The following is a 27,078-nucleotide window of genomic DNA, read 5'->3' on the forward strand; positions in this document are numbered from 1 at the left end:
AACTATAAAAGATTGCCACACGCCTGTCGAAAAAGTAGAATTTGATGATTGATAAAAGAAATCCGCGATTGCTTAAATTTCGCTGAACTCTGCTCGTTGATTGGCCCAGAAAACTTGAGCCATCCTCTCAACCTATCGGATGCAAGATTACATTTGCAACTTGCTCATTCCCCTTTTTCCTTTTCTCGAAGCAGTTTGCTTGTTTTCACTTTAAGCTCTCTTTGGCATATGATAATGTAAACTGTTCTTCTGATTGGTTGCTTTAATAACTTTGGTTTTGTTTTTCAACTCTCAGAAGGTAACTCTATGTACAAGGTATCGATCATGAGACACAACACTTGATTTTGTTTGGGATACAGCCATACGATAATTTTACAAGATTAAAACTGGCCTTCCTTGGCTCCATCGTCAAGCCAAGTGACCCACTCAGCCGGAACTTATCCCTGTTTCACTTTAGCATAACGAGGAGTATTACTACTCCCCCCTCCCCTCCGCCCCCGGATAAGTTGCTAGTCCATCGCAAGGTTACTTCCAGCATTCATCAGGCTTCCTTGACAATTCGCTAATACCCGTTTATACTCCTGGGTGGAGAGAGGCATGGGCAGAGTAAAGTGTCTCGTCCAAGCCCCAGTTAGGTCTCGAACCCAGACCTCTCGACCCAGAGTCCAATGCACTGACCATGCATCAGGCCAGAGGAGACAGTTTAGGGGACAAAGTTTGGTGGCTTTCAAAATGTGATAAATGACATAACAATGAATTCTCCCGTGCAGAAGAACCTATAGATACAATGTTATTACTAATAATTTACAAACTCAGCTCAGAATGAGCTATAATAAGATAAGGCTATTTAAACGTTACAATTTCTCGCCTTATTGCAGCAGTGTTTCATGAGGTGCATCTCTTTCCTGGATTAGGAGAGCTTTGGCAAAGTCTTTTTTAATCTTCTGCAAGTCGTTGGATAATTCTTTGAGTCTATTTTCAAAACCCTGAAAATTCTCCACCACGAATTTCTTCCTGTTAAAGTGGCCTGGATGATGGATGGATCTGTCAATACCTAATTTAGCAAAAAATAAATTGTATTTGGGAACGGTCAATATCTATCACACAGTTGGGGTTTGAAGACGGGGAAGGAGTTACTTTGGAGGATTTGGGTTGTATCACAATTTACCTGATCCTCCATTTAGTTCTGTTGAATGCCAATGATCGCCCTTTTATAGGGACGACTGGTCCTTCCCTCCCTTCCCCCTGAAAAGCACGCATCTCCTTCCCCCCCCCGCCGCAAAATCCTCTGACCTGCCCCCTGAAAAATGACAACCTTTGTTGTTGGTAGAACAAGGACAAATGGAATCCAAATATTTCCACAGGGGTTAAACTTACCTTTCCTCTTTAGAATCGCGGGATTACAAGAATTCAAGCCCTCCCAAAACACCCCAATGATGACAAGTCCGAGGAATATCCCAAGAAGACTAAATAAGAGAAACCGGGTTCTTTCTGAGCCACTTGAGAATAAACCATCCATTTGATCAAATAAGGCTGCCGTCTAAAAAGAAAAAAAAACATTAAAGAGGGATAGATTCAACCACATAGAATTGTTTAAAGGGCAAGGGTAGTCTTTGTTTCCCCACAGACATCCTACTTTTCTCATTTTCCTAGTTCTGGATTCGACATATTTTCATAAATTCATCATCAGAGGGCTAGAGATACCTAAACCGACCCTCTAATATTTTTTCGGCCAGTTAAATCCGTAAGGCGACAAAAAACAACCTTTGTACGGTCGTGCATCAGAAACCTGACGTGAGTATCAACAATTACTCTTGATCACTTTAGTTGAAAAGTGTTATAGAAGACTACCTGCAGTTCTGCCGGTATCAGGTCAGCTGATGCCTTTAGACTTTCTCCGCGCAATATTGTGGAAAACTTCTTTAATGCTGGTCCACATTCCACCACTTTTTTTCTTTTGACAATTTCTGGATCGGTGGCATTTGTAACGTTCACTGGTCCCTTGTATACGTGCACCAAATAATAATCCATCGGATAATGGATATTGCGAATCATTCGTATCTGCCTGTTCTTTCTCAGTCCGGATTTATCGAGGAAGTAAGATGCAGTCTTTCGATCCACAAGGACTCTTCCGATGGTTCCTTCGCTGAGTTTTTCTTGCATCTCTTCCAAGCTGCTAAACTCTGTAATATCAGATATTTCAGGATCAGTCCAGTTACAATGGAGGTCACTTAAAAAAGGCTAAATATTTTTACAAAAATGCATTCATAGAAAACGAACCACTGAGGCTTTTCCAGTTGATAGTTTGTTAGTTGGGGTGTCATTCAAATGTATTTTTAGTGTAAGGTGTGTCTTCGTGATATGGGAAGACTTTCACCTCTGAGCGAAGTCAACCCCCTTCCCTCCTCTCGTGGCTCTGTGTTCGTGCACGTTTGCATTTGAATGGGAAGTCATACTGGCGTGTGCCCCCGGTACGAATTAATGTTACGGAATCATGTAAATGCAGAACTATCCCCGAGTCCTCCGAATCAGGAGCACATCCCTAATTTTCGTTAATCGAGTATGACATCGTCACGTTAATTGGACGAATGAAGACAGATGCATTTGAAAACTTATTTGTGAACGGAATGTTGTCAGTAGATATAGCCTCAGTGAAAATTGTTACTTACCAATTATCTTTGCGTCGTACTGCTTTGCCACAATTTTCGTATCAGTATTTTTGATGAACACGCCAACCTAAGGTAAATCCCACTACATTAGAACAGCTTTTATCTTCTCTTGCGCATGTATTGGGTGTGGTCATCCTTTTTTCGCAACCTTACCCCCCTCCCCTTAGGGCCTCCGCACGCGACTACATCCTTTAGGCCTTTCACTATTGCAAGGACACACTTTGTAAGTCCTGAATCAGATTACTCACATGGCAATGGTCAGTAATTGATAGGTCATCGCACATAGAAAAATTTAATAGGGCCTGGTAAAGACTTACACATTTGTGGACAGAAAAAATACCCGATAAAACCTACAAAATTTGTTTTTCTTGTCAAGTAAAAATTATCTATCATATTGGAATATCCACATATTTTAGGTACATTTACAATTTGCTAACAATTAGTAGGTTTTCAGTTAACAAGATTCTAGAAAGTTTGTGGAGTGATTCTGTCAGCGAAGAGGGCATTACTGGCGATAGATTATACGAAGAAAGTTATGGAGGCTATTGGAACGAGTCTGAGAGCTCAGACCATGATGTTACACGCTCAAGGGTGGGCCGCAGCGAGATGTTTCGTACTTCTTTCTTTTTTTTTTTGTCTTGTTTTTTATATTTGAATTTGTGCATAGAATGCAAGCAGTCTGCACTTTTTGGAGAGGTCCGTCGCACGAGTCAAAAAATATCAGCGAAAAAAAGAACACAAATTGATGAAAACTTAGGGCCAGATGATAAGTACTTTCCTCTTTCAAAGAATATGAAAAGTCTGTGCAACGAAACTACACTTATAAGTTGTAGTTCCGGAAAGACCCACCCTAAATAATAGGAACAGGAAAGGCATCGTTTGTGAAAGGGCCAATAATATCCGAAATTGTACAAAACCAAAGCAATTTTCCATTTGGACAATCAATCAAAATTGTTTAATGTTAATTTCTTTCTTCAATACAACTTGCTAACACGGACTCAGGTAGCTCATGATTCCTAGCTGCTCCAGGGATCATAAACATGACCGCACTCAGTCATCCAGGGCCCAGCAGTTCGAAGCGGTCTCAGTAGTACTAATCCGGGGTTAATTTCATACGAGTTTCTTCATACCTTTGTTCAGCAACCTCTTTCGAATAATTTTATTTATTTTTTTCAAAGAGCATCTAATAAGTGTGGACAAAAATAATTATACTGAATTTTCTTTTACAGCTTTCAGATCTGAAATAAGATTTCACATTACTGCTGAGTTGTCTGAACCCTTATTTGAACAACCCTGCCCTGTGACTCAGAGGTTTGAGTCACAAGGCCGAGTTACATTTGAGTTGTTCCTGAGTTCGATCGATGAGGGTAGGATTTCATTTGTTGGCAACATAACTTTTTCAGGGAAAAACCTTTCGAAGCTTGGGTTAAGATAAATTGAAAAATGTAGGGAATCTAATTTGAAACCAAGAAAATAATCAACTGATATATCTCCTTACAATATCAAACCTGAATCAAACATTGAGGTCACGAGAATAAAAGAAATGATCACCAATCAAAGAAACTCTTGATTGTTAAAATAAATTCTTTTTTTCAGCACCATAAGAAATATATAGAGAAAATTATAGAGAAGAGGCATAATGATGTTAGGGTGCAAAGGGTTTTTTAGGTATTCATGTTAAGGTTACTAACCTCTTTGCCACCGATTTCCCTACATCCAGTACCATCCAGGGAAGCTTGCATAGCATTTGTAAATGTGGCGGTGAACAGCGACAACGTTATAACTCCTATCAGGATCCACATTATACCAAATGCACGTCCACAGAGGGTTTTAGGCGTCTTATCACCGTACCTAATGAGAAAAAGGAACCAAATATCTTCGCACTTTGAGGATAGTGTAGTAAGTATATAAAGAGGGTTGTCCAATACACCCAAACCGCTACGATTCGTCAAAGGCAGTTTGCGAATCATTCTACCGTTTGATGCGGTTAATGCGTCTTGTTGTACCGGAAATCTGATTAACCATCTCTCATTAGATGAAAACGCATACTGGTAGTCAATTTGCAAATCACTTGGGAAATATTTCGCAAGTAACTGTCAAGGGTTGTTGACAATGTTGTCGAATTGAACGACTCGTCTCAGTTGCACCCGTCGACCCGTCATACCAGAAGTCCATTAACAAGACATTTAGAAAATATTCCGCAAGTGGCCACGAAAGGGGGTTGCAGATTTTGTCGGATCGAACGACTCGTCACAGCTGGTGTCGACCTGTCATACCGGAAGTCGATTTGCGAGACACTTAGAAAATATTCCGCGAGTAACTACGAAGGTGGGTTGGAGATGTTGTCGAATCGACTCGAATCGAACGACTCGTCACAGTTGATGTCGAACCGTCATACCTCCGGTGTGAAGATTCGTCAACGACCGTGGACGAATTGTCGCTGTTTCACATTTTAAGAACGTGGAAGGTTCACGTTGTCATTTTCTCTTTTCATCCTACTCATTTTCACATATTGCTCACGCCCCTCGACTTTTATACTATTCATTTTCAAAAATTGTTTACCAACCTCCACTTCCGGTATGTTAACGCACGATTCGACTTCCGGTGTGTCGATTCGTCAACGACCGTAGACGAATCGTAGCGGTTCGAGTGTATTGGACATGTATGTATGTAAAAAATAAATAAATAGATAAAAAACTGAAACATGGTTTTAAGATGTGCAATGGAAAATTATTTTTCTTTTCTTTGTTACTATTCATTTTGCTTTCTGTGAAGAGCTGTAAACGAGAGGAATCCGGTACCACGTGACAACTAGTTGTTTGTAAGACTGGAAGCCAATTGAAGAATGGAACCCCTGAGATTTTGATAAACCCGACGCATGTAACAAAACCGACAAAGAAATGGGTTTTACAATTTTGCTAATTTTTGATTATATTCAAAGGACGCTATAAAAAAAAAATCCCACCAATACCCAAATCTAAATCAACTAACCCTACTGTTGTAAGTGATTCCACTGCCCACCAAAAGCCTTCTGGTGATCCTTTCGTGAACAGGGGTGAAAACTGAGACGCGTTTGAACGGTGTTCCTGTCATGAAATCGGTTTATCTATTTAATGAATTAATATTATTTACAAAAACTAATATTAAGGTGACGTTTAGTATCCGAAATCGTAGCATCTTGGAATAAAATGTTATTATTCGATAGCTTGCGTCATTGCAAGGGTCTTTTTTCACCTACAAATAAACAAACATTATTTGTGGATTTATGAAATGTGGGGCATTACAGTTTTTTCTTTATTCACTGTGAGATCCTTTTTTTTAGTTTGGCTTTCTATTTCGGTGAAGCGATAAGGTGTGCCTAACTAACCGTTTACTCAAAAATGCTGCCGTCGATTCCTCCTTGTACTATTTTTAATCTAAAGCCGTAACAATTAAGGTTGAATCTAATCTTACGTAGAATTAAAACTAAAGAGCTTCACAAGCTGAGTATAGATTGACGATGATAAGCCTTAACTCTTACCAAGAGCCAAATGATCACTCCGGATATCCCTGACAGCAATATGATAAAAGCCAATATTGGCCATTGTGACGTAATGGAAGTAAATAGCTGTTCCCGTGACTCTGCTTCGCACTGCTTTAAGTTCACAATCATCGAACACCCGGATGATGCAGATGCCCGGATGAGTGTCACATTGTCTAGACCCGTAAGTTTTTCTTTTGCATCTGATAGAATCGGAAAACCAAAATCAACCAACCGATTTTTTATCAACTTCACCATCTCGTCTTGATTTTGAACAAATACTGGTTCCATTTTGCAAGCTATGGAGTGTGTTGCTACTCTACCAAAGCAAGCCATGTCCGCAAGCCATGTTAGGGTTTCATGCATAAATCCTCGGTTAATACTTTGGTTCATAATGTAAGGAGGAAAATCTAACAGGGCAAGCTTGAATTTGCATTTCGTTTCTTTATCTTGTTCCTGACGAAGTTGACGCGTTTGGCGAACTTGACGATGTTGCCTGATTTCACGGGCTTTGCGCGCTAATTCCGATTGATTGATTGAATCAAGTGGGAGCTTTTGGCTGCTGGCAAGCCATAAATCGCAGCAAACCGTTAGGCATACGACCAGTCTCAGAGCTGCAACGTGCATCGTTAACACCACCAAGATATGATATGGTTAGAAACCTCCCTTGACGGGCTTCAGACTTCAAGTTGTATTTAGATCTAAAAAAAAAATAAAACACAGATGCGAAAGTCACAATAATGTATTATCTGTTTTATACCGCATGGGCGCAATGCGAGACCAGATCTCAATGTGATTTCCATTACACTTACATGAGAGTTTTCACGAAGAAGACATCATGCACTTGAAAAGAATGGAACGAAAATATGATTTTTGACCTTCTAAAAGGACTCGAAGGAGTTTTTTATAGACAAAAAGTTCTGGAGTCCTCATTAAGGTAGCAACCTCCACTCCTGGCAATAGTCACCTACCCTCACTGAACGCTTTTTTACGATGAGCTACGATGTCTCTGCTACCACACAACATGCCGTTATCTGAGTCGGTGTGCTTGCAGAATTTACATCAACAAGCGTATGTGCAAGTGCGGAGTAATGGATTCAGACAAGGCGGCTTCAGACATACCGACAAATTGTGATTCGCTTCCATCAAGAAGTTCGAAAGATTAACCCATTATGAATTTTGAATTGCGCTTCGCGGTTGGCAATAACTGTTTTTTGTCAAGGTCTGTGTCATCAAGTGGGCTTCTAGAAATATACTTTACGCCAAAGTTTTATGACTGAAATCTAACCAGTTTACAAGTGGATCCCTTTTTCCCAAAACAGAACCGTACTGTGAATCTTCAGACCGACACAATTTGTAATTGTGGCATATGCAGTTTAAGGGCTTGATTATTAAAATTTTGGGCTAGAAGATAATAATTTTTAAAAGAATTTAAACTAATTATCTCATTATATGAGATCTTTTGATAAAATATGGTTTTTCTTCGACTCCGTTTTTGAGTGTCAAAGAATGTAAGGGCAGTTCTTTGCATATTAATTTGTGTTCTACAAAATCTGTAAGCATGGCTATGCCAGGATTAAAAATAACTCCCCATTGTGAACAAAAACACCTCGTAAAGGTGATTTTTTTTCTAACACTGCAGGATATTTTGTGTCCTAGACTGTGACGCCAGATTGAGCGAATGTTATTATATAGTTAACTGTGGGGGAGAGAGTGGGGGCGGACTCTGAACACAATTAATGAAGTCTGTCGAAGGGATGCATTGAAATTTGAAAAGACGAACGCGTTTCGATGTAATGAGAGATTTTCAGAAGGGAATCAGTAAACATACTGCAATATGATTAATAATCATTATGGGAAATATTCAGAGCCAGGCAAATAAATGTGATTTCAGCTGGCGTCATCAATCATTTCCGATTAATCACGGCCTTTTTTTGCGTCGCTTCGGCCAAAGTCCCTCAGCACTACATAGAACAAAAGGAATATTGTAAAATTGTTTTATTAAGAACCGATGTAACTAGCCAAATACCAGTTTGGTTAGTTGGTAATAAAAATGCTTTAAAAAATTCATGTAAAGGCCCAAGTAGTTCAATGGATCATTTGATTTGCGCAGTGGATTTAGCGATCGATGGAACCTCGTCGAAATCGTTCAAAGCAAGGGAGCTTAAAGCTGAGGAAACCACAAGGAGTAGAATCTACATATGTAAATATCCAAATGGTTAATAGTGTAAAACACCGATGAATACAGGAATACATATCATTTTGCGCACGATAATTGAACAGCAAATACGAGATAATGCGTGGGAATAACTGCATTCGGAATCACCGATAACAACGCGTTTTCTCTACGCAAACAGCTAAAAAAACGTCAGAAAACATCGTATTTCTTTACGTTGACCAACCCGTGAACGTTAGACGACATGTTGTTTTCAAGCGTTTTCTACGCATTTTTACTGTCTTAGAAAATGGAAGGAAACGCTTTGTCTTCGACGGAAAACTTCTTTCAAAGCAATCTTTTGTTACTGGAAAACACCAGTAAGCAACGAAAACAATCGTTTTCATAGAGTTAGCTGTGAAGGAAAACTGCTGGATAATGAAACGAACACTCGAATTCGCCGACTTGAAAGCAACGGGTAAACGTTGAATTTTCTTGTCGGAAAATGTCAGAAAAATGCTTGAAAAATTCCGCGTTTTCAAATATTCAGAACTTGTTTTCCGAGCCGGTGAACACCATATGTTTCGCAATAAAGCACGCATGAAGTAATGAAATAAACAAATACTTCAAAATATATGTAGAAATAACTGTGCTCTATACTACTGAAATGCTTTTAATCCTGCAAGGAAAAAGGCGTTCGATCATTCCGAAGTTCATCATCATTATTCACGGAAAATGCGTCAGACGTAAAATGATTCCGAACAGTTGGTAAACGAGGAGGGTATTAAAGTTTCAATTAGAAATGACATGCAAATAACCAATGGTGTAAGACAACACTATCCATTTTTAATCTTTTCTCTTACGAATATTTAAAGGCTGTTTAACTGCACTCAATGATTTACATGCCATAATTTGTTCGATTCAAACCGGCATGCTTTGGTGAAACGGTGTGGCCGTTTTTGTTGTTTTGTTTGGTTTTTTTTTCATTGAAGAAAAAAGGGCTTCACCAAAATATATATGTATAATAAACATATCTATAGATGTCCAAATGGTTAACGGTGTAAAACACCGATAAATATAGGAATAAATACCAATTTTTCGCACGATAATCGATCGGCAACTACTTGAAAATGCGTGGGAATAACCGCATTCGGTGAATCGCCGATAACAACGCGTTTTCTCAACGCAAACAGCTAAAAAACGCCAAAAACATCGCACTTCTTTACGTTAACCAACCCGTGAACGTTGGACGACACGTGGTTTTGAAGCGTTTTCTACGCATTTTCCTGTCCAAGGAAAATGGAAGAAAACGCTCTGTCTTCGACGGAAAAATTCTGTGAAAGCAATCTTCTGTTACTGGAAAACACCAGTAAGCAACGAATACAAACCGTTTTCTCATCTGACACCGCATTCTTAACATCAGGAAAACAATCGTTTTCGTAGAGTTAACAGTGAAGGAAAACTGCTGGATAATGGAACGAATACTCCTGACCAATTCGCCGACTCGAAAACAACCGAAAAACTTGGGATTCTCTTGTCGGAAAATGTCAGAAAAATGCGTGAATAATGCCGCGTTTTCAAATATTCAGGACTTGTTTTCTGAACGGGTGAGCACCATATGTTTTGCAGTGAAACACACACACAAAGTAATGAAATAAAGAAATACCTCAAAATATATGTAGAAATGACTGTGCTCTATACTATTGAAATGCTTTCAATCCTGCGTGGAAAAAGGCGTTCGATCATTCCGAAGTTCATCATCATTATTCACGGAAAACGCGTCAGACGTAAAATGATTCCAAACAGTTGGTAAACGAGGAGGTTATTAAAGTTTCAACTAGAAATCATACGCAAATAACAGATGGTGTATGACAACACTATCTATTTTTAACCTTCTCCCTTGAGACTATTTGCACGCTGGTTAACTTCCAGACTCATCGATGGTTTCTAACTAAAATCTAGAAAACTCAACAGTCGACGCTGTCATGTTACAAAAGGAAATTTTGGGAGCTTTACCTCATGAAGTTTCGTGAAGCACTTTATTAAAGAGGAAACTCCACGGTATCAAGAATCACAGTGAGCCTAGCCTGCAGTGCAGAGGTCTGATCACTGCGAGCTAACGTTATAAGCTCGCACTAATAATGTGATTGACAGCTGGAGCTTAACTGCACCAATCAGGGATTCCTTTGTTGGCGAACGGGGTTCTGCAAATGACTTTTGACAGGCGTAATCTTTACTCTCCCACCCCACTGCTCTCCTTATTTTTGACCGTCGACCGCCCCTTGGTACAAACTTCTTTCTCTCCCCAGCCTTCCGCTGCCTTTAAAATCAAAGATGGCGGCCATAATTTTCGTTAAGAAAATACTGAGCACTCGCTCGCCAAAATTACGCCTGGTTTGCATAAAAATAATGAGCCCACTTTTAAAAGACCGAACTGTCTCATATTGATCCTTTGCAATCATAATTTTTGACAAATGTTATTCTTTTAAACGTTCTTTGACGCAAAAAAACGCAGCAAAAAGGAACTATTTGTCCACATTGAACACGGGTGTACGTGCTGATTATGAACAATAGCCGAGTCAAAACTGTACTTAAATGACAAGTTCATTGGACTCGATTGCGTCAAATAAGTCAAATAAGTCAATTATCAGCCAACCAAAACAAGTAGAAAACGGTTCGACGAAAGCCATTCTATTCACAAAGAAGTTAATACTTGGTCCATACTACCAAAACAATCAAGTAGACTATCTGTATCAATGACGAAATGCCTTATTTTCGTCAACATGTTGAAAATTATCTGCATGAAGTGTACAGGCGCCAGTAGAATAGTGATTAGGCTCTAACAGATTGTGATAATAAAAGTAGCTCATTATGCTTTTGACATTATTTGCTATTAGCATCGCCCGATGTGTTTCCAAATTATGCTCAAAATTATGCCACTTTTTCTTAAAGTGCGGTTTTAAAGAGGGAACAAGACAAGCTCAGATTATATAATCATTACTCATGATTAATAAAGCGTAATATCTTCCTTATCTTGAGTTACACACTTGCTCTGAGAAAACACTACTACACATTTAATATGTTCTGACATTTTGGAGCCTGTGAAAGCGGGAACTGTGACCAACGTAATCTAACTTCCAGTGTGCCCAGTCCACTGGACGACGACTGACGCAGTATTCCGGTAACATTCTTCCCTCGAATATTGCAAAATTACAAATGCTGAAGCTTGGACCAAACGTGTTTACCACTCAGAAATTACATATCAGTTTCATTCTTACAACTGTACCAAAGATGTCTGTCTGTTATCATAAACAACTAAATTGCTTTGATATCACAAGAAGTTGAATACCTTTTGTTCATGAAAATGTGTTCTCTCTCCAACCAGACATGTGGGTGTGTATACTACTTGCTTGAAGCAAAACTTCGTGCGACGACAAGATGATAAAATACCTCTCGACTTGAAGTAATTGAAATTTAGTTATCTTGAAATAGTTCTTAGATTATTTTGGCCTTAGCATAAAAGAAAAAAAATTGTTTTTTGAATGTAAGTGTGACCCCTTCCCTTCCTCTCTCTATCAAAAGTTCCCGAGTCTGCCCCAACGATACAGACTCGATTCATGGTTAGTCGTTAACAAACTATTCATTGGGATACCTGTGGTAGCCCAGTCATAAAACGCCTTTATTTTTCCTCCGCCACGAAATGGAAAAATTGCGCAATAGCACCCAGTGGTCATTGGGCCCTCAACACCATGACAACCAACTGTGATCCAATAAGGGTGAAGGTGTTCACATGCTGATGATCAGCATGTGAAAACCTTCACCCTCAGATCGCGTGTGTCATCTTGATGATGATTGACGTTGTCATGCAAGGATGGGGCCGGGTCACATGACGAACCACGAGATTTTTGCCTATAAAACTCTTTGTCAGCCATTTTGTATTTGTTCTGGGGTTGTTGTTTTGGCGATGGAGGTTCAATGGTTTTGGTTTACGATTACCTAGGTTATATTCGAATAGGAATATTACGTAGGTTAATGGGTTTAAAGAGCTAAAGTCCTTTTTTGATGAAAACTAACTCCGTTCATGTTGTGCAGCTAGTACTGATTACCTGATTGTTGATAGTAAAATTCACAATGGTAGTAAAGGATGTGAGAACTTTATTGAGGTAGAAATTCCGACAGCTATGTCTTCTTAAACGTAGTCTTTACCTTAATTCTAATCTCTGGCCTTTTTGGTGTCTTCTAGATATATACTTGTGCACTTCAAAACTGTGTGCCAAATAACCATCAATAAATTTTTAGCCTGCCTCAGGTTTTTTCTCCACATAGTTATCATTTATCAAATTTTCATTGCCTCGTTGTTTTAGCATATTCAATATATAGGCAACCAAGCCGAGAATAAAGTTCTTACCTTGTTGAGAAAGTTTTAGTGTGACCGCGAAGGTAATGAAGTGATATTAACTAATTGGCATTTCATCTGGCTATAATTTGTGGCATTACAGCTCATTGTTACCATAAATGAATTCTCACTTACTGATGATCTTTGCATCAAACTCTTCAGCGACTTTTTGGGTTGAAGAAATGGAGCTAAGACACCAACCTGATGTGAAAAATACAATAATTTGCATTAATACCAACAACTATGGGGAGTTGATTTCTGCTACATGTACTTAGAACTCAGAGAGGGCTGAAAAAGGTACAATCATACTAAGTTTCAAATTACTACTAAAGGACAGATTCGTCTTCTTTTGGCAACACTTAGGATGAAACTTTTCTTTCTTTATACGCACCTCTTTACCAGCAATATCTTTGCATTTTGTGCAATCAAGGGAGGCTTGCATGGCACTGATTATTAAGCCTGTGAACAATGACATCATGATTGCTCCCACCAGAACCCAGATAATGCCAAGATACGGCCAAGAAAGGACTTTGGAGTTATGTCACCGTACCTGATTTAGAAAAGGAGTAATCATAAAAAACCGCAACTCAAGTCAAAAACTTAGAAGTACGTTTATTTGCAAGTGCAATTATCTTAGACAGAATTGAAATACCCCACTGTTGTGAGGAAGAGCACGGCCCACCAAAATCCTTGAGGTGCACCAGCCGTAAATAAAGGTGAAAACTGGTCTTTGTTAACTCTGCGTTCCTGCAATCAGGAAGGAAAAGTCTACTTTTATAGCCTGCAAAAGAATGTTACGGGTTTTTTAACTAGGAGCTATCCCAAAAGAAATTGTTATTCTCAGATCACTTGGATATCGTTCATAAAAAAGAACAGGAAAAAAAATTCTGCTTAAATTCCATTCTATCAAGAGGTCAGATGTACATTTTCATGACTAGTAAAACAAAATTCATTAAAGTTTTCCTAAAACCTCCAGGCATCTCCTCTCAGAGTTCTGTCGTGTCCCATCGCCCGAACGTGCTGCCTATCTAAGTCTATGTGGTACTGTATGACCAACATAAATTTATGTTCTCACCAAAAGCCATACGAGTATTCCTGAAACTCCTGACAGTAATATCCTACAAACCAGAATTGGCCATTGTGACGTAATAGGTGCAAAGAGCTGTTCCTCTGATTCTTCCTCACACTTCTTTAAGTTTGCTATTAGAGAACTGCCAAATGACACAAATGCTCGGATCAGTGTGACATTAGGCAGTCCATCATCGTCTATCTTATGGTTAGCTTGAAAGGGAAAAGTGAAATCCACTTGCTTGGTTTTCATCAGATTTGACATTTCATCTTGACTTCGCACAAAGATGGTATCCATATTGCAAGCTGTTGGGTCGCTTGCTTGTCTACTAAAGCAAGCCATGTCCACAAACCATTTAATGGTTTGGCACATAAATCCTGGATCGAGACTTCCGTTCATGATATAAGGAGGAGTGTTCAGCAAAGCTACTTTGAACCTGCACTGCGTTTTTGTTCAGAATTCGTGGAAAATTTTAAGTAAACCAGTAACAGAAGAATATGGAGAAGTTTCATAGTTCAATTAGTCACTACGTCTTTAAGTCTATGACTCCAACCTGATGGGAGAAAATAATTCAACAACTTTTCGTACAAATACACATAAAAATACGAGGCACTCGGAAAACTTGATAGCGTTGAGCCGCACTAAAAAAAGAAACAAGAATAATCAATAGAGCAACATTGAAGAAGCTTTGTAGTTTGAAAATCTGCAGCACAATTCCCGCGTAAAAAAAACCTGCTTGAATTTTATAGAATAATCGACTGATGATATTTAGTTATTAGAGCAGCGAGGTTTTTAAAAATCGTCATACTTTGAATACCTGTCGTACTTTGTAAGAACCCTATTGCACTTTGTAACCAGCTCTTCGCACTTTGTAACACCCGTCCTTACAATTAAAACAAGGCGCTATTGACTGGTGTTTATTTTTCTCTTGTTTTCATGCTGCGCGGTATCCATGATACTTAATCACAGTATTTGCATCTGAAAAAGATTAAGCCTACACAATGGCAAATTCAAATAAGTGTGCCAAAAGAAACTGGTTCACTCGTTGTGAACTCGGCGACATTTATTTTACGACCAGAAGCATGTCACCTTGTTTAGCCTGGCAAAAAGCTTTGATCGCTTTTCTTTCCACATAGTCCCCGCAGAACTTTAATATGTTTTACAGTTTTTCAGAGAGACATTTAATCATATTAGTCTAGCCGATGACTTGTACCACACGCTGTCACCGCTCCCTGCCTGATCGGTTTCGCTCACTTAAAAAAACCTTCAAAACAAAACTCAACAAAAGTGTAATCACTTTACAGCCACTTCCATTTATCAAAGAAAAGCTGGTCATGCTGCATACAAGACTCTGTATCCTCTTGTTTTGTCGTTATTAAAGAAGGAAATCATTGCCAAACTTTCTGTGATAAGCTTATGTAAAAACTTTAGACCTCTCTGCTCGTCGAAGTCAAATGCTTCTCAGTTTGTAAAGAAACACGAGTTATATTTCTTCCTTAAGAGCGTGTCCACGAGAGCACCAGGCAGCCGTTTTACATGCCATCTCACCAATTTCGATGAAACTTTGCCAGTTTAAAGGATCTACCCCAAAACTCAAAAAGACAAACTGGTTTCTGTTTTGGTTTTTTTCTGGGGGAGATAGACCACCCCCCAGTTTTTCTTGGTTTTCACCAAGGAAATCGCCTCAAAATAGGTAAAATCTATGAAGCTCTCACTGCGATGGTATTTAATCAATCACTCTGAAGGTTTGTATATATATTTTTACATCCTTAGTCAATGTCTGCTGCAAGTATCAGTTAATTTAATTGACAGCTTCTCAATTAACAGAGGCAAATAAACGACTATGTGTTTAGACTTTTCGATTCATCCAAATATCTGACAACTTTGAGGTCAAATATCTCCCCTTGCCAGAAAGGTGAAACACTTGTCTTGATTCCCCTTTATAATCCATCATTTCATCTCTGAAAATCATCAAAAAAATCTTTGGACACTGCCACAATTTTGTCATACAATTCTTGCCCTAGGCGGTCACTTGACCGAATAAACCTACATTTTGTAGCTCTTTATACAAGATGATTGATCAAGAAAGGTAAAAAAAGTGAAAAAATTTCGAGATTTTTGGTAGGAATGGAAAATTTCACGTTTAGAGATATGCATGTAGGCGAAAAATCGATGAGAAAATGTGCAAAAATGGGCTGTATCACTCCCAAGTATCCCGAACTAAACGAGCAAGCGATGGATTGGTTTTCACAGCAGAGAGACCAAATATTTCATTTGTAATGTGAAATGAGAAGAGTTTTTGCCGAGTTGAGTGAGATCGTCTTTCAATGCGTGGGAAGTAGAGAATCTGCTGGTGATCAGAAATACGTTGTTGTCACATCAATTTTAAAGCATGTCACGTAAAGAGCGCTGCAGTCACGGAATTTACGGTCATTTCGCATTAAAATTAAATTTGTACTTGTTTTAGAATCCCAAACCCTCGGCTATAAGCCGAAGCCCGTTTTTTGTGAAAAAATCTCCCAAACTTTTGTGTCAAATACTGAAAAATCGCTCGGCTTATAGGTGGAGAAATACGGTAAACTAAAACTAAATGTTGAGCCAAGACGGTAAAGTTACGACTTTCTTTTTTTTTATCTATTGGTTATAGACAATATCTAAAAACTTTGATTAAATCGTAAGGATTTGAGGATTAAGGACGTTTCGAAACGATTAACTTTTAACCTAGAGTCTTTAGTGACCACTTACATCTGCCCTCCATAATCTTAAAAGTTAGTAGTTCCAAAAATATCCTGAAATGTTATAAAACTCATGCTTTTTGCGAAAGAAATTGAGAAAGTGACCAGCCAGAAATTACACTTGCATTCACTTAACCGAGAGAAGAGAAGTCAAGAAACAATTATTGTTATATTATATCTTCTGTGATAAGTTCTTCCTTAAATAATTAATAAAGAAAATAACTCTTCATTTATACTTCCAATTTGCACCACCCATACTCAAAAGCTTGCTTTTTTTCAGTACTTGTGAAAATTTAATTCCATAGAGTGTAAACAAACAAACCCAGAAGTTACACACTGAAAAGCAAATACCAAAGTTATTATTCTTAACGCTCGATTCTGTTCATCCGTCAGGACGGACGAGGTAGAGTCTGTAGTTAACAGTGCAAGCTATTTCATCAATAGACAGCCAAAGCTGATTGCAATGGAATTAGAAAAAATTTATAAACCTTCTTGGTTCACTTGCTACCTTTCTCTGAACATAACGTATTGGTTTGTTAGCCTCAATACCGAAAGTAAGGAAATTAAAAAGGAAATAGGAAAAGGAAGGAAAAGAATTCAATACAATTCGTAATAAACAAGAAGTCAGTTAGGTGTCCTATTCTGTGAGATACAATCACCTTCTTTTTTTCGCTCAAGCTAAAAATATGCCACTGGTCATGGAAATCTCAGAAGAGTAAAATGCCATCTGAGTTTATTAATGACAAAATGTTTTATGTGTTATACTATTGTTTCAGTATTTTTACTCTTTCCTTTCAGATCAAGCATATTGTTAGAAAATGAGCGTTCTTTTGGTCTTGAGTGTTCAGGACTGTCCACAAGAGACAAACCGTTCGCAGCACCTTCAAATTCCTCTTTTAACTTTTGTATATCAGACGTTATGTCTTCCAGTCGTTTCTCCAAATCCAGGAAGTTTTGCATCATTGACATCTTCCTGCTGCTGGGAGTCAGTCCTGGAAGAAGGATCGTAGAGGAAATTTAAAGAAATGAACCACTAATTAAAATAAATCCCTGAACTTTTGTCTTTCCGTTTGTCAGTACACAAGTAGTCGATATTTCATTCGGTCATTAATCGTTTGAATAACTGACTATTTTCTAACTGACAAACGGACTGACATAACTTCCTATTATTTGACTGACAGACCGACATTCCAATAAGCATCGAACCGTTTCATGTAACGAAGGTTTCCGCATTTCTGATTAAAATCTGAGGGACGTGGTAACCGACAAACTAGTTGATTGGATGACTGACCAACCGACTGCCTGACTGACTGACCTACTGTCTGGCTGACAGACAGACAGACAGACTGACCGACTGACTGACTGACTGACTAACTACCTAACTAACTAACTAACTAACTAACTAACTAACTAACTAACTAACAGACTGAGCAACTGAAGGACGAGTGACTGTCTCGCTGCCTTTGATTGCCAGCTGAATTTAAAATTATAGAATCACATCAATACCAAGATTCATACTAATTAAAATAGAACAATTTTCTTCAAAAGGTATCTGTTTTATATTTACTCTGCAGAAAGCTATGGTAAATTAATTGAAGAAGCAGTTACCTTTTCTCTTCTTGCGTACCGTTGGCTTAAAGTTGGTGTAGACCTCCCAAAGTTTGCCGATGATTATTAGGAAGGCCACATTCCCAATAAAGCAAATAAAATAGATTTGGTCATTTGTGAGCCAGTGGAGAATAACCCTTCCATTTCATCGGACAAATCCGCTGTCTAAAAGGAAATAAATAATTTTCAAACTGTTGATTTCATCGGAGTTAATGCTAAACAAATAGAGAAGAATGGCGCGTGGTGAAATATAGAAAATTCACAACAAAACACCTGTAATTCGGCAGGAATAAGTTGCTCTTTGGCAGTGTCTTTTGCAACTGCAACAAAATCCGCTGATGCTCTTTTCAGTCTTTCCCCGCAAACCGAAAGCTCAGTTTTTCTAGCCAATACTTCGTTATTAGAATCGCTCGTGTCATTCGGTGACGCCATTACGTCATGGCTCACGTGAGCCAGGTAATATTCCATTGGATAATCGACGTTACGAATCATTCGGATCTGCCTGTTTCGTTTTAAACCAGATTTATCCAAAAAGTGAAATGCAGTGTTGCGATCCATCATTACTCTTCCAATTTTTCCTTGGATAAGACTTTTTTGCATTTCGTCCAGGTTTTTGAACTCTGTTGGTTAAAAATTTATTTCATTAGTTCGCCAACGCAAATTCTTACATGAATAAAATGAGAAAAAGCGGCGGAGAAATTTCTCCTCAGAGTTTTGATACAAAAATATACGAAATATGACTGAAATTAAAAGGTAATTTTTAAGCTTATTTCTTTACTTTCCCAGTCGTCCCTGAGGAACAATGGTCATGCAACACATTATTCAAGGACATTAAAATAAATCTGAAAAGAACTACTTACTGACAAAGTCTGCATCCAGCTCCATAGCGACTACATGCGTTTCAGGATTCTTGTTGGACACACCCACCTAACAAGTAAATTGGGGTCAGACAAATTTTTATGCGCCAGTTGGGCCCTTATAGATTGGGCAAGCATAATTTTTGACCTAAATTGTAAAAACAAGCATAATTTTCCTTCTATTTATGAAAGTAGCACTGCAAGCCGAATGAGCATATTTTTTCTTATTTTGAAGGAAACGTTATCAGAGTCATGGCTTGTTTGGTCTCCAAGATCGATTATTTTCAAATTCAGTCCATGGTTCATGTCTATTTTCAGGTTTTCAATGTCTTGGAAGAAGAGGGTTAACGAAGTATTGAATCGTTCGTTGTCTAGAGGACTAGGCACACCCGTAGTAAAGATTGCATCGTTTATAGTTACCGTTTTCACAGGCAAGTAATGGTGTCAAAGAGAAACTTACATTTTGACTTGTCAAGTCACTGCTTCTCGTCCGGAATCCAATGGTTAGTTATGTTTTTGTCAGAGTATGTTTCTCAAATGAAGAATTTAATTGATGACAGATATATAATTTGGACTTCTTTTTTCCTTTTTTTTTTTTTAAACACACTTAAATAAAAAGTAGCAAAATTTTAAAAACGAGCATGATTTTGAGCATTATTTGAAGATGATCGAGCAATACCACTAGCATAATATGCTACTTTTACTAGCACAATCTATAAAGGCTTAGTGCCAGATGATAAGTACTTTCCTCTTGCAAATAATATGAAGAGTCTGTACAACGAAAGTACACTTAAGTTGTAGTTCCGGAAAGACCCACCCTAAATAATAGGAACAGGGAAGGCATTGTTGTTGAAAGGGCCAACAATATCCGAAGTTGTATAAAACCAAAGCAATTTTTCATTTCGATAATCAATTAAAATTGTTTAATATTAATTTCATTCTTCAGCACAACTTGCTAAGACGCGTACGGACTCAGGTAGCTCATGATTCCTAGTTGCTCTAGGGATCATAAACATGGCCACACTTAGTCATCCAGGGCCCAGCAGTTCGAAGTGGTCTGAGTAGCGCTAATTCGGGGTTAATTTCATGCGGTTTCTTTATACCTTTGTTAAAAAACCTCTTTCCAATAATTTTCTCTATTTTTTTTCTAAGAGCATCTAAAAAGTGTGGAAAAAAGGAATTATACTGAATTTTCTTTTACAGCTTTCAGATCTGAAATAAGATTTCACATTACTCCTGAGTTATCTGAACCCTCCTTTTAACAACTCTGCCCTGTGACTCAAAGGTTTGAGTCACAGGGCCGAGTTGCATTTGAGTTGTTCCTGAGTTCGATCGATGAGGGTAGGATTTCATTTATTGGCAACATAACTTTTTCAGGGAAAAACCTTTGGAAGCTTGGATTAAGATACATTGAAAATGTGGAGAATCTTATTTGAAACCAAGAAAAATAATCAACTGATATATCTCCTTACAATATCACCCCTGAATCAACCATTAAGGTCACGAGAATAAATAATGATCACCAATTAAAGAAGCTCTTGATTGTTAAAAAACCATTTTTTCCCAGCACCTTAAGAAATGTATAGAGAAAAGTATGGAGAAAGGGGCATAATTATGTTAGGGTTCAAAGGGTTTTTAGGTATTCATGTTAGGGTTACTAACCTCTTTGCCACCAATGTCCCTACATCTCGTACCATCCAGGAAGTTTCCATAGCATTTGTAAATAAGGCAGTGAACAGCGACAACGTTATTGCTCCTATCAGGATCCATATTATACCAAATGCACGTCCACAGATGGTTTTAGGCGTCTTATCACCGTACCTAATAAGAAAAGGAACCAAATATCTTCGCGCTTTGAGGATAGTGTAGTAAATATATAAAGAGGGTTGTCCAATACACCCAAACCGCTACGATTCGTCAAAGGAAGTTTGCAAGGACTTGCAAATGTCTGAGAATAACACTGCAGATTACCTGAGCCACGAACTACGGTGAATGATTTTCTGCGGTTTGCAACTTACGCGATCGCTAATGACACTACTTTAAGAGGATTTAATCATAAACCGATAATACTCCCACCGAACAGAAGCTGAAAAAAAACTTCTCGAAAATAAAGACAAAGTAGTCGATATGGCTGCATGGTCAGTATTTTCAGGCTTTTTCTTGCTTAACTATTTGTAGCGGCGATTAACGCAAGGGAGGCAGTACGCGCACTCAAAGCGAAAAAAAACTGCGGACTAGATTCCCTCTAAAGGTTCGTACCTAAGAAAAGAAATGTACAGGCAAGTTGATTTTTTTCGGTCAGCAGATCATAAGGACGCGTATCTTTAAGTGTCACACAGTATCGAGAATTTTACGAGTGAAGTTTTGAGGCTTGTGTTAGAAGTTTTTATCAACATGAATAAAATTATCTGCGTACGGACCACCGAGGAAACACAATAGTTTTCAATTATTCCACCTTGCAATTGTGATAACAATGTTTTTACCAAATTTGAACAAAACTTTCTAAATATACCTGGTCGATAAGATTTCTGGTAGGAATTTTTACGTGTATTCTATGTTTCAATCCTCTATCATGTGAAATCAGTTACATTTACCTAATTTTTGTGTCACCTTTTTCATAATTCAGTATTTGTAAAAGGAAGGACATCCATTGAAAAAGGACGTGTTGAGGCTTCAAACTCAACTTAAAAAGTGTCAAAAAATTTGACCTCTACTGAAAAAAAGGAAAACAAGTCAGACACAGCTAAGGGGGACAAGATCTTCTTCCTCAAACTTAAACAGAAATTACAGGGCAACGGTGAAATTGCCAAAAAGTGTATTCCCTTGTGGAGACATTTGCTCATGGTCACAATGGACACACCAAAGAACCTTAATGTTTACGGCTTGTGTCAGATACATGCAACATGCATCTTTGTTATCATATCAAAAGACCCTGTACATTACATCTGATTTTCAATATTTTGTTCAATTGTAGCCCCCCAACAAACTTCATTGTCTCCCCAACTACACTTCCTGACTGGAATTTCTCTTAGGTGAAGCTTACAAACTAATTTTACGCAAGCACTTTTCAAATTCCAAGTATGATTTTCATCTCTGGAGGCGATGACTCCCACAAAGGAGGAGAGAAGGCACGAGTGGCATAGAACTCAAACAGGTTTGAGTGGCTTCTTTACTTGAGAGTGAGCTGTGGTGGTGATGAAGCATTTCTTGACCTTACTGAGAAATTATGGTTCCATCAATTTCCAAGATTGGCCCATTTAATCATCCAACTCTATCCTTAGACACCAATGTGAGAATGTTCTGAGGCGTTGTTCACAGGTGGTGTCCCTTAGAGAGGAAGCCACGAGTTTATGTCCTTGCAAACAGCCTAACAGCAGGGTTCTGAAGGCGGGTGTTCACAGGGTGGTGTCCCTTAGAGAGGACCACGATCGCGAGTTATGTCCTTGCAAACAGCCTAACAGCAAGCGGGTCTGGAAAACACCAGGCTGATGTAGATTACCATGTTGTACAAAATGATATGATATTACCAATGTTTTTCAGGTTGGTTGGGGACAATACCTCTACCCAAAAGGGAAAGTAAACGGTCTCTTAGCCAACAATGTCAGAATTTTTGGAAAAGAGATGTTTTTTTGTAGGATGCTACCCACATGTACTAAACATTATGCTGAGAAGAATGTGCCAGGCCGGGTTTGGGGCCAAGGGTGACATGAGCAACCCCCATGTTTTACAATTACTCTATAAAATATCTTGGCTCCATCATGAGCGTCCAAGCCAATACAAAGTTATGTATGTTTCTCTCGTATTCTAAGTAAAGAGCCACCCCTTCCCCAGACATTCCTACACATAAGGTGGACATATTATGATGAAACTCTTCAGTGGTATCTTAAGTATGGAAAAGCTTGTTTACAGCTCGCTGAGTGTCTCCTTGAAAGATTGCCAAAATCATATAGCCACCAGACTATTTGGCAAGATGTTATTAAGCTGAGCTCCAGTCCATGATTCAAGTTGAAATCAAATTTTGTTTGAATTCCTCGATAAGTTTATCATCCCATCTCTGAATACATCCCAAGCTAGTGATGCAGAACTTGGATTCGCTGTGGTTACCTAGCAAGGTTATGGCCAGCAACTGTTCTGAAGCACCATGAAACTTTAAGTAAAATGTTGATGTCTCTGCAGAATATTTTCCTTTACATCACAACAGGTGAAGATGTCATTGAAGGACCCAGCAGCTATTAACCATTTTCATAAACAAGTACAGGGGCCAATGTTACAAGAAGCAATTAAAGTAATCAAAGATCATGGAGCAGAGTTGTTACTTTTCCCAAGTTGTTTGGAATGGGAGCTGATCAGAGATACCCAAGTCCTTCTGGCATTCTGTTTTCAAGCTTCTTGAAATTCCAGTCAGATCTGAAAATCAACAAAAAAGTCAGTGAACAATCTCTTTCATGTACATGGACAGACCATTCTCACATTGGTGTCTAAGGATAGAGTTGGATTGATTAAATGGGCCACTCTTTGGAAATTGATGGAACCACAATTTCTCAGTAGGTCAAAGAAACTTGCTTCATCACCACACAGCTCACTCTTAAGTAAGAAGCCACTCCAAACCTGTTTGAGTTCTATGCCAATCACATTTTCAGTCTTCCAGTTAACAATGCTCTTGCAGAAAGACAGTTCAACCTTTCTCAACTGTATCTTAATGATAACATGTCAGAGTTATCAAAACAGGCCTCAATCACATTTGTTGAAAATATTCTGCATATTGGAAAACCCAACAACCAGGACCACAGAAGCGGCACGTGAAGTTTCACGAAGAAGAATGAAAGAATAAACCCAAATGCTCCCCACAGACGTTTTGCAAGAGGCAAAAAGAACTTCCACAAGATTAGAGAAACCTGCACACATGAGCCACTTACTGCAAAGGAAGTTTACCCTAGAGCGCGGGTAGAGAAGAAAGTAAACAATCCCTTACCAGACACAAGTCAGACCCTAAAAGCAGATGGTCGCAAACTTAAACTTCAATGGAAGGCTTCTGCCAAGGGAACATCTACACTGGAGGGACAGAGGTCATTCAACCCAACAGTAATTGATAAAGTTACCTGTACACCTGATGGACAAGTTCCAAGACTCATTCAGCTAGCAGCACTAAAGGTGTGGAACTATGGGGAGGAGCTACCAATTTATGATCTACCAAGAGAATGCCCGTTGTGTCTACAAAAACTTCTAAATGTCTTCCCAGCCTCCAACTACTCCTCTTTCCATATCCCATGTCTGAACATGTTACACTGTTGCCTGCACATGAAAATAGAGTAATCATGAGGGGTGGATCAGTAATTTTTAAACGTTTTAGATTTTTACATATAAGAATTGATTTCACCGACCACACTGCATGAAATAAATATATCTCAGCATGTATACCCACAAGACACATCTAATAATTGATTTGTTTCAACACAACATGTTAGAATTAACCTGGTAAAAGCATGTTGTATATACCATGTTAGTAAAGTGAACATAGCTTAATATCTTAGTATATGTACATGTAGCATGTTAGCTTTTTGGTTTACAATATTGCAACTGGTTTGACAGGGTAAAAGTAAAGTGCACGGTGCCAAAGTTGAGACATGCATGTACAATCATGTTGTATTGGATCTTGAATTAAATGAATTGACTATTACATTCAAAATGAACAGTAGGTATACGAAGCTGTAAGGTATCTGATTTTAAATTGTTATGTATGACTGTAGCTTTGTAGAATATGAACAAACACTGAATTGCTGTCACTTAATTTCAGCAGTTTAAGAACATAATAAATGTAATATTCAACTACATGTAGATTATATCATTATACTGTTGCACATGTATAACTTCACATCACTAGCAGTATGTAACTTTTAATGTGATAAAAACATGACTTATGTGTAAGTGTTCTTGTACAATAAGCATAACATTTTGCACAGGAAGGGCAAATCAAAGTGATGCAGCCAATGTTATATGTTACACATAGTAAGTGTACAATGATTAACAGTAATAAATTAGAGTGGAACACTGGATCTGTTAAAATGTGCCAAGTTTATTATTTCCTTATTCTGTGTAAAAGATAAGTAATACCATTCTGACCCGTAATTATCCTATCTCCCCTTTAAACGTTTTTCTTCTACTGTTGATATATCTACATCGATGGAATTTTTCTCAACATATACCTGAACTGACAGGCAACTTGTAATGACCAGTTCAACAACCAAGCTTACCTGGACCTATACTAATTATTGAATATGCAGTGTGGTCACAAAAGAATCAGTGTATTGGTCAATCCTCTACATTCAAAGCACCCAAAAGAAATGAGCATTAATTAGCAATAGATACCAGTCAAACATCATCTCCGTAATCCTTAGTAAGTACCAACGAGTACCCGAGAAGTGATTGATAAATTGTTCTTGGTTCCTGTTGACGATTAAACCGGAGTTCACTCTCGATCTCGAGTGGGCGATATTGAAAGTAGGCTGATTTGACCCTTTATAAAACCACACACCCCAATAGGGGTCAAGATAACTTAATTTATATTCTTACCTCCTGCATTGTGCGCTTGCTGTACTTTCGAGATGCTCTGAGTACATTACATCAGTCGATATATTTACTCCTCCATGGTATCTTGAGCGCGCGTTAATAAAATGTGAGTAACTTTCAAACGAACAACGATGGACTCCAAAACTCAGTTTGCCTTGAAAACACGATGCCCACTCCTAAACTTGTCCGTTTCGAAATTCCAACATAACAAACACCACGCGCAATGAACGACAAAACAGTACGAAAAATTAGAATTTCTATCACTTAGTCGATGAAAAGAAAAAATAAAAACGGCAGAATCGTCAACTTCGTCGCAGTCTTCCCGTTTTATATGTTAAACTACCAGAGACTTCGAAGTTTTGACAAGATATTCACGGGAAGTTTTAAGAGAGGATTCAGCATCCACGAACAAATTTGAAATCTTGGTGGCAAGTAGCCCAAAATTCGTTTTCTCCCCGTGCATACGCTTTTTTGTTCGTTTAACCGATACATACTATTATATTTTTCAGTTCACTTTGCAACTAGATAATTGTGTAATAGCGGAGCTTGCCTTGCACGGCGCGCCGCAACGCCTCATACCCTCAAAAACGATGGTAACATAATTGTAACCCATCAAGCAGAGACGATTTTATAGTCAAGACATAATTTTGTAATTTTATTTTGTATAATAGGTTTGTTTATTAGACTTAAAATCTGTATCTGGTATGTATTATAAACCTTTCCATTCTAATGCTGTAGTAGAAGCTATTATATGTGAGTATGTTTTACTGCCGCGGCTATTTTCACGAAAGAATTAAAACTAAAGGTTGAGCCAAGACGGTAAAGTTATGACTTTCTTTTATCATTCCTTCATGTAACTAATTTTTTGGCCAAGATTTAGGATTCGTCATCTTTTTCTTCTAATTCGTTAGCCCATTCCTGTAGTTGCTTGCCGCGACACGATTAATCTGTTCATAGTAAAAGAGCGACCCAAAAATTCTTAGTCAAGGGAACCAATCATCTAGTGTGGGAGTAAGGTCCCTAAAATAAATAGCTGTGGACACTATTTGATCCACATCTAAGGTTATTTTTGTTTTGTTTTGTTTTTTTTTTTTTTTCACCTGCAATTATAACTATACATTGATCAGTATATTTCTTGATCACTAAAAGTAAAGATTCCTTTAATTACTTCACAAGTTGTAGCTTTCGCTTGTAGCATATATAACGCTTCAGTCTTGCCTGAATTTAAAAAAATCAGCGACTACGGTGCAAGATTCAAGTGCAGAACGGGGATGCATTTCTCAGAGAGACATCACCTGGATTGGAGTTTATTATTACCTGTAAATGAATAATAGTCCTTGACTGGCCGTTATTCTCCTATAATCAGTTTTTTTGCTGCTATAGGCACACAGATCTATTGGTTATATACAATATCTAAAAACTTTGATTAAATTGTAAGGATTTGAGGATTAGGGACGTTTCGAAACGTTTAACTTTTAACCTAGAGTCTTCGGTGACCACTT

General features: G+C 38.2%; 1 protein-coding gene across 1 annotated transcript; it reads right to left on the reverse strand.

Moving 5' to 3' along the window:
• Positions 1-861: 861 nt before the first annotated feature.
• Positions 862-10,125, reverse strand: LOC136279091 (uncharacterized). The gene is made up of 8 exons (XM_066162514.1): positions 10,011-10,125; positions 6,190-6,890; positions 5,661-5,755; positions 4,361-4,520; positions 2,670-2,736; positions 1,852-2,183; positions 1,378-1,540; positions 862-1,054 (listed from the first exon to the last, which is right to left on the reverse strand). The coding sequence occupies exons 2-8, from the start codon at positions 6,814-6,816 to the stop codon at positions 870-872; spliced, it is 1,629 nt and encodes a 542-aa protein (XP_066018611.1). The 5' UTR covers positions 6,817-6,890; positions 10,011-10,125; the 3' UTR covers positions 862-869.
• Between the last annotated feature and the right edge of the window lie 16,953 nt (positions 10,126-27,078).

Source organism: Pocillopora verrucosa, chromosome 2 (assembly GCF_036669915.1).
Source record: "Pocillopora verrucosa isolate sample1 chromosome 2, ASM3666991v2, whole genome shotgun sequence".
Taxonomy (NCBI): domain Eukaryota; kingdom Metazoa; phylum Cnidaria; class Anthozoa; order Scleractinia; family Pocilloporidae; genus Pocillopora; species Pocillopora verrucosa.

Coding starts and splice junctions, on each gene's coding strand:
- LOC136279091 (XM_066162514.1), bottom strand. CDS start 6,816: ATGCACGTTGCAGCTCTGAGACTGGTCGTATGCCTAACGGTTTGCTGC. Junction 4,521..5,660: donor GAATCACTTACAACAGTAGG/GTTAGTTGATTT, acceptor TTTTCTCATTAG/GTACGGTGATAAGACGCCTA. Junction 2,184..2,669: donor GTACGACGCAAAGATAATTG/GTAAGTAACAAT, acceptor CTGATATTACAG/AGTTTAGCAGCTTGGAAGAG.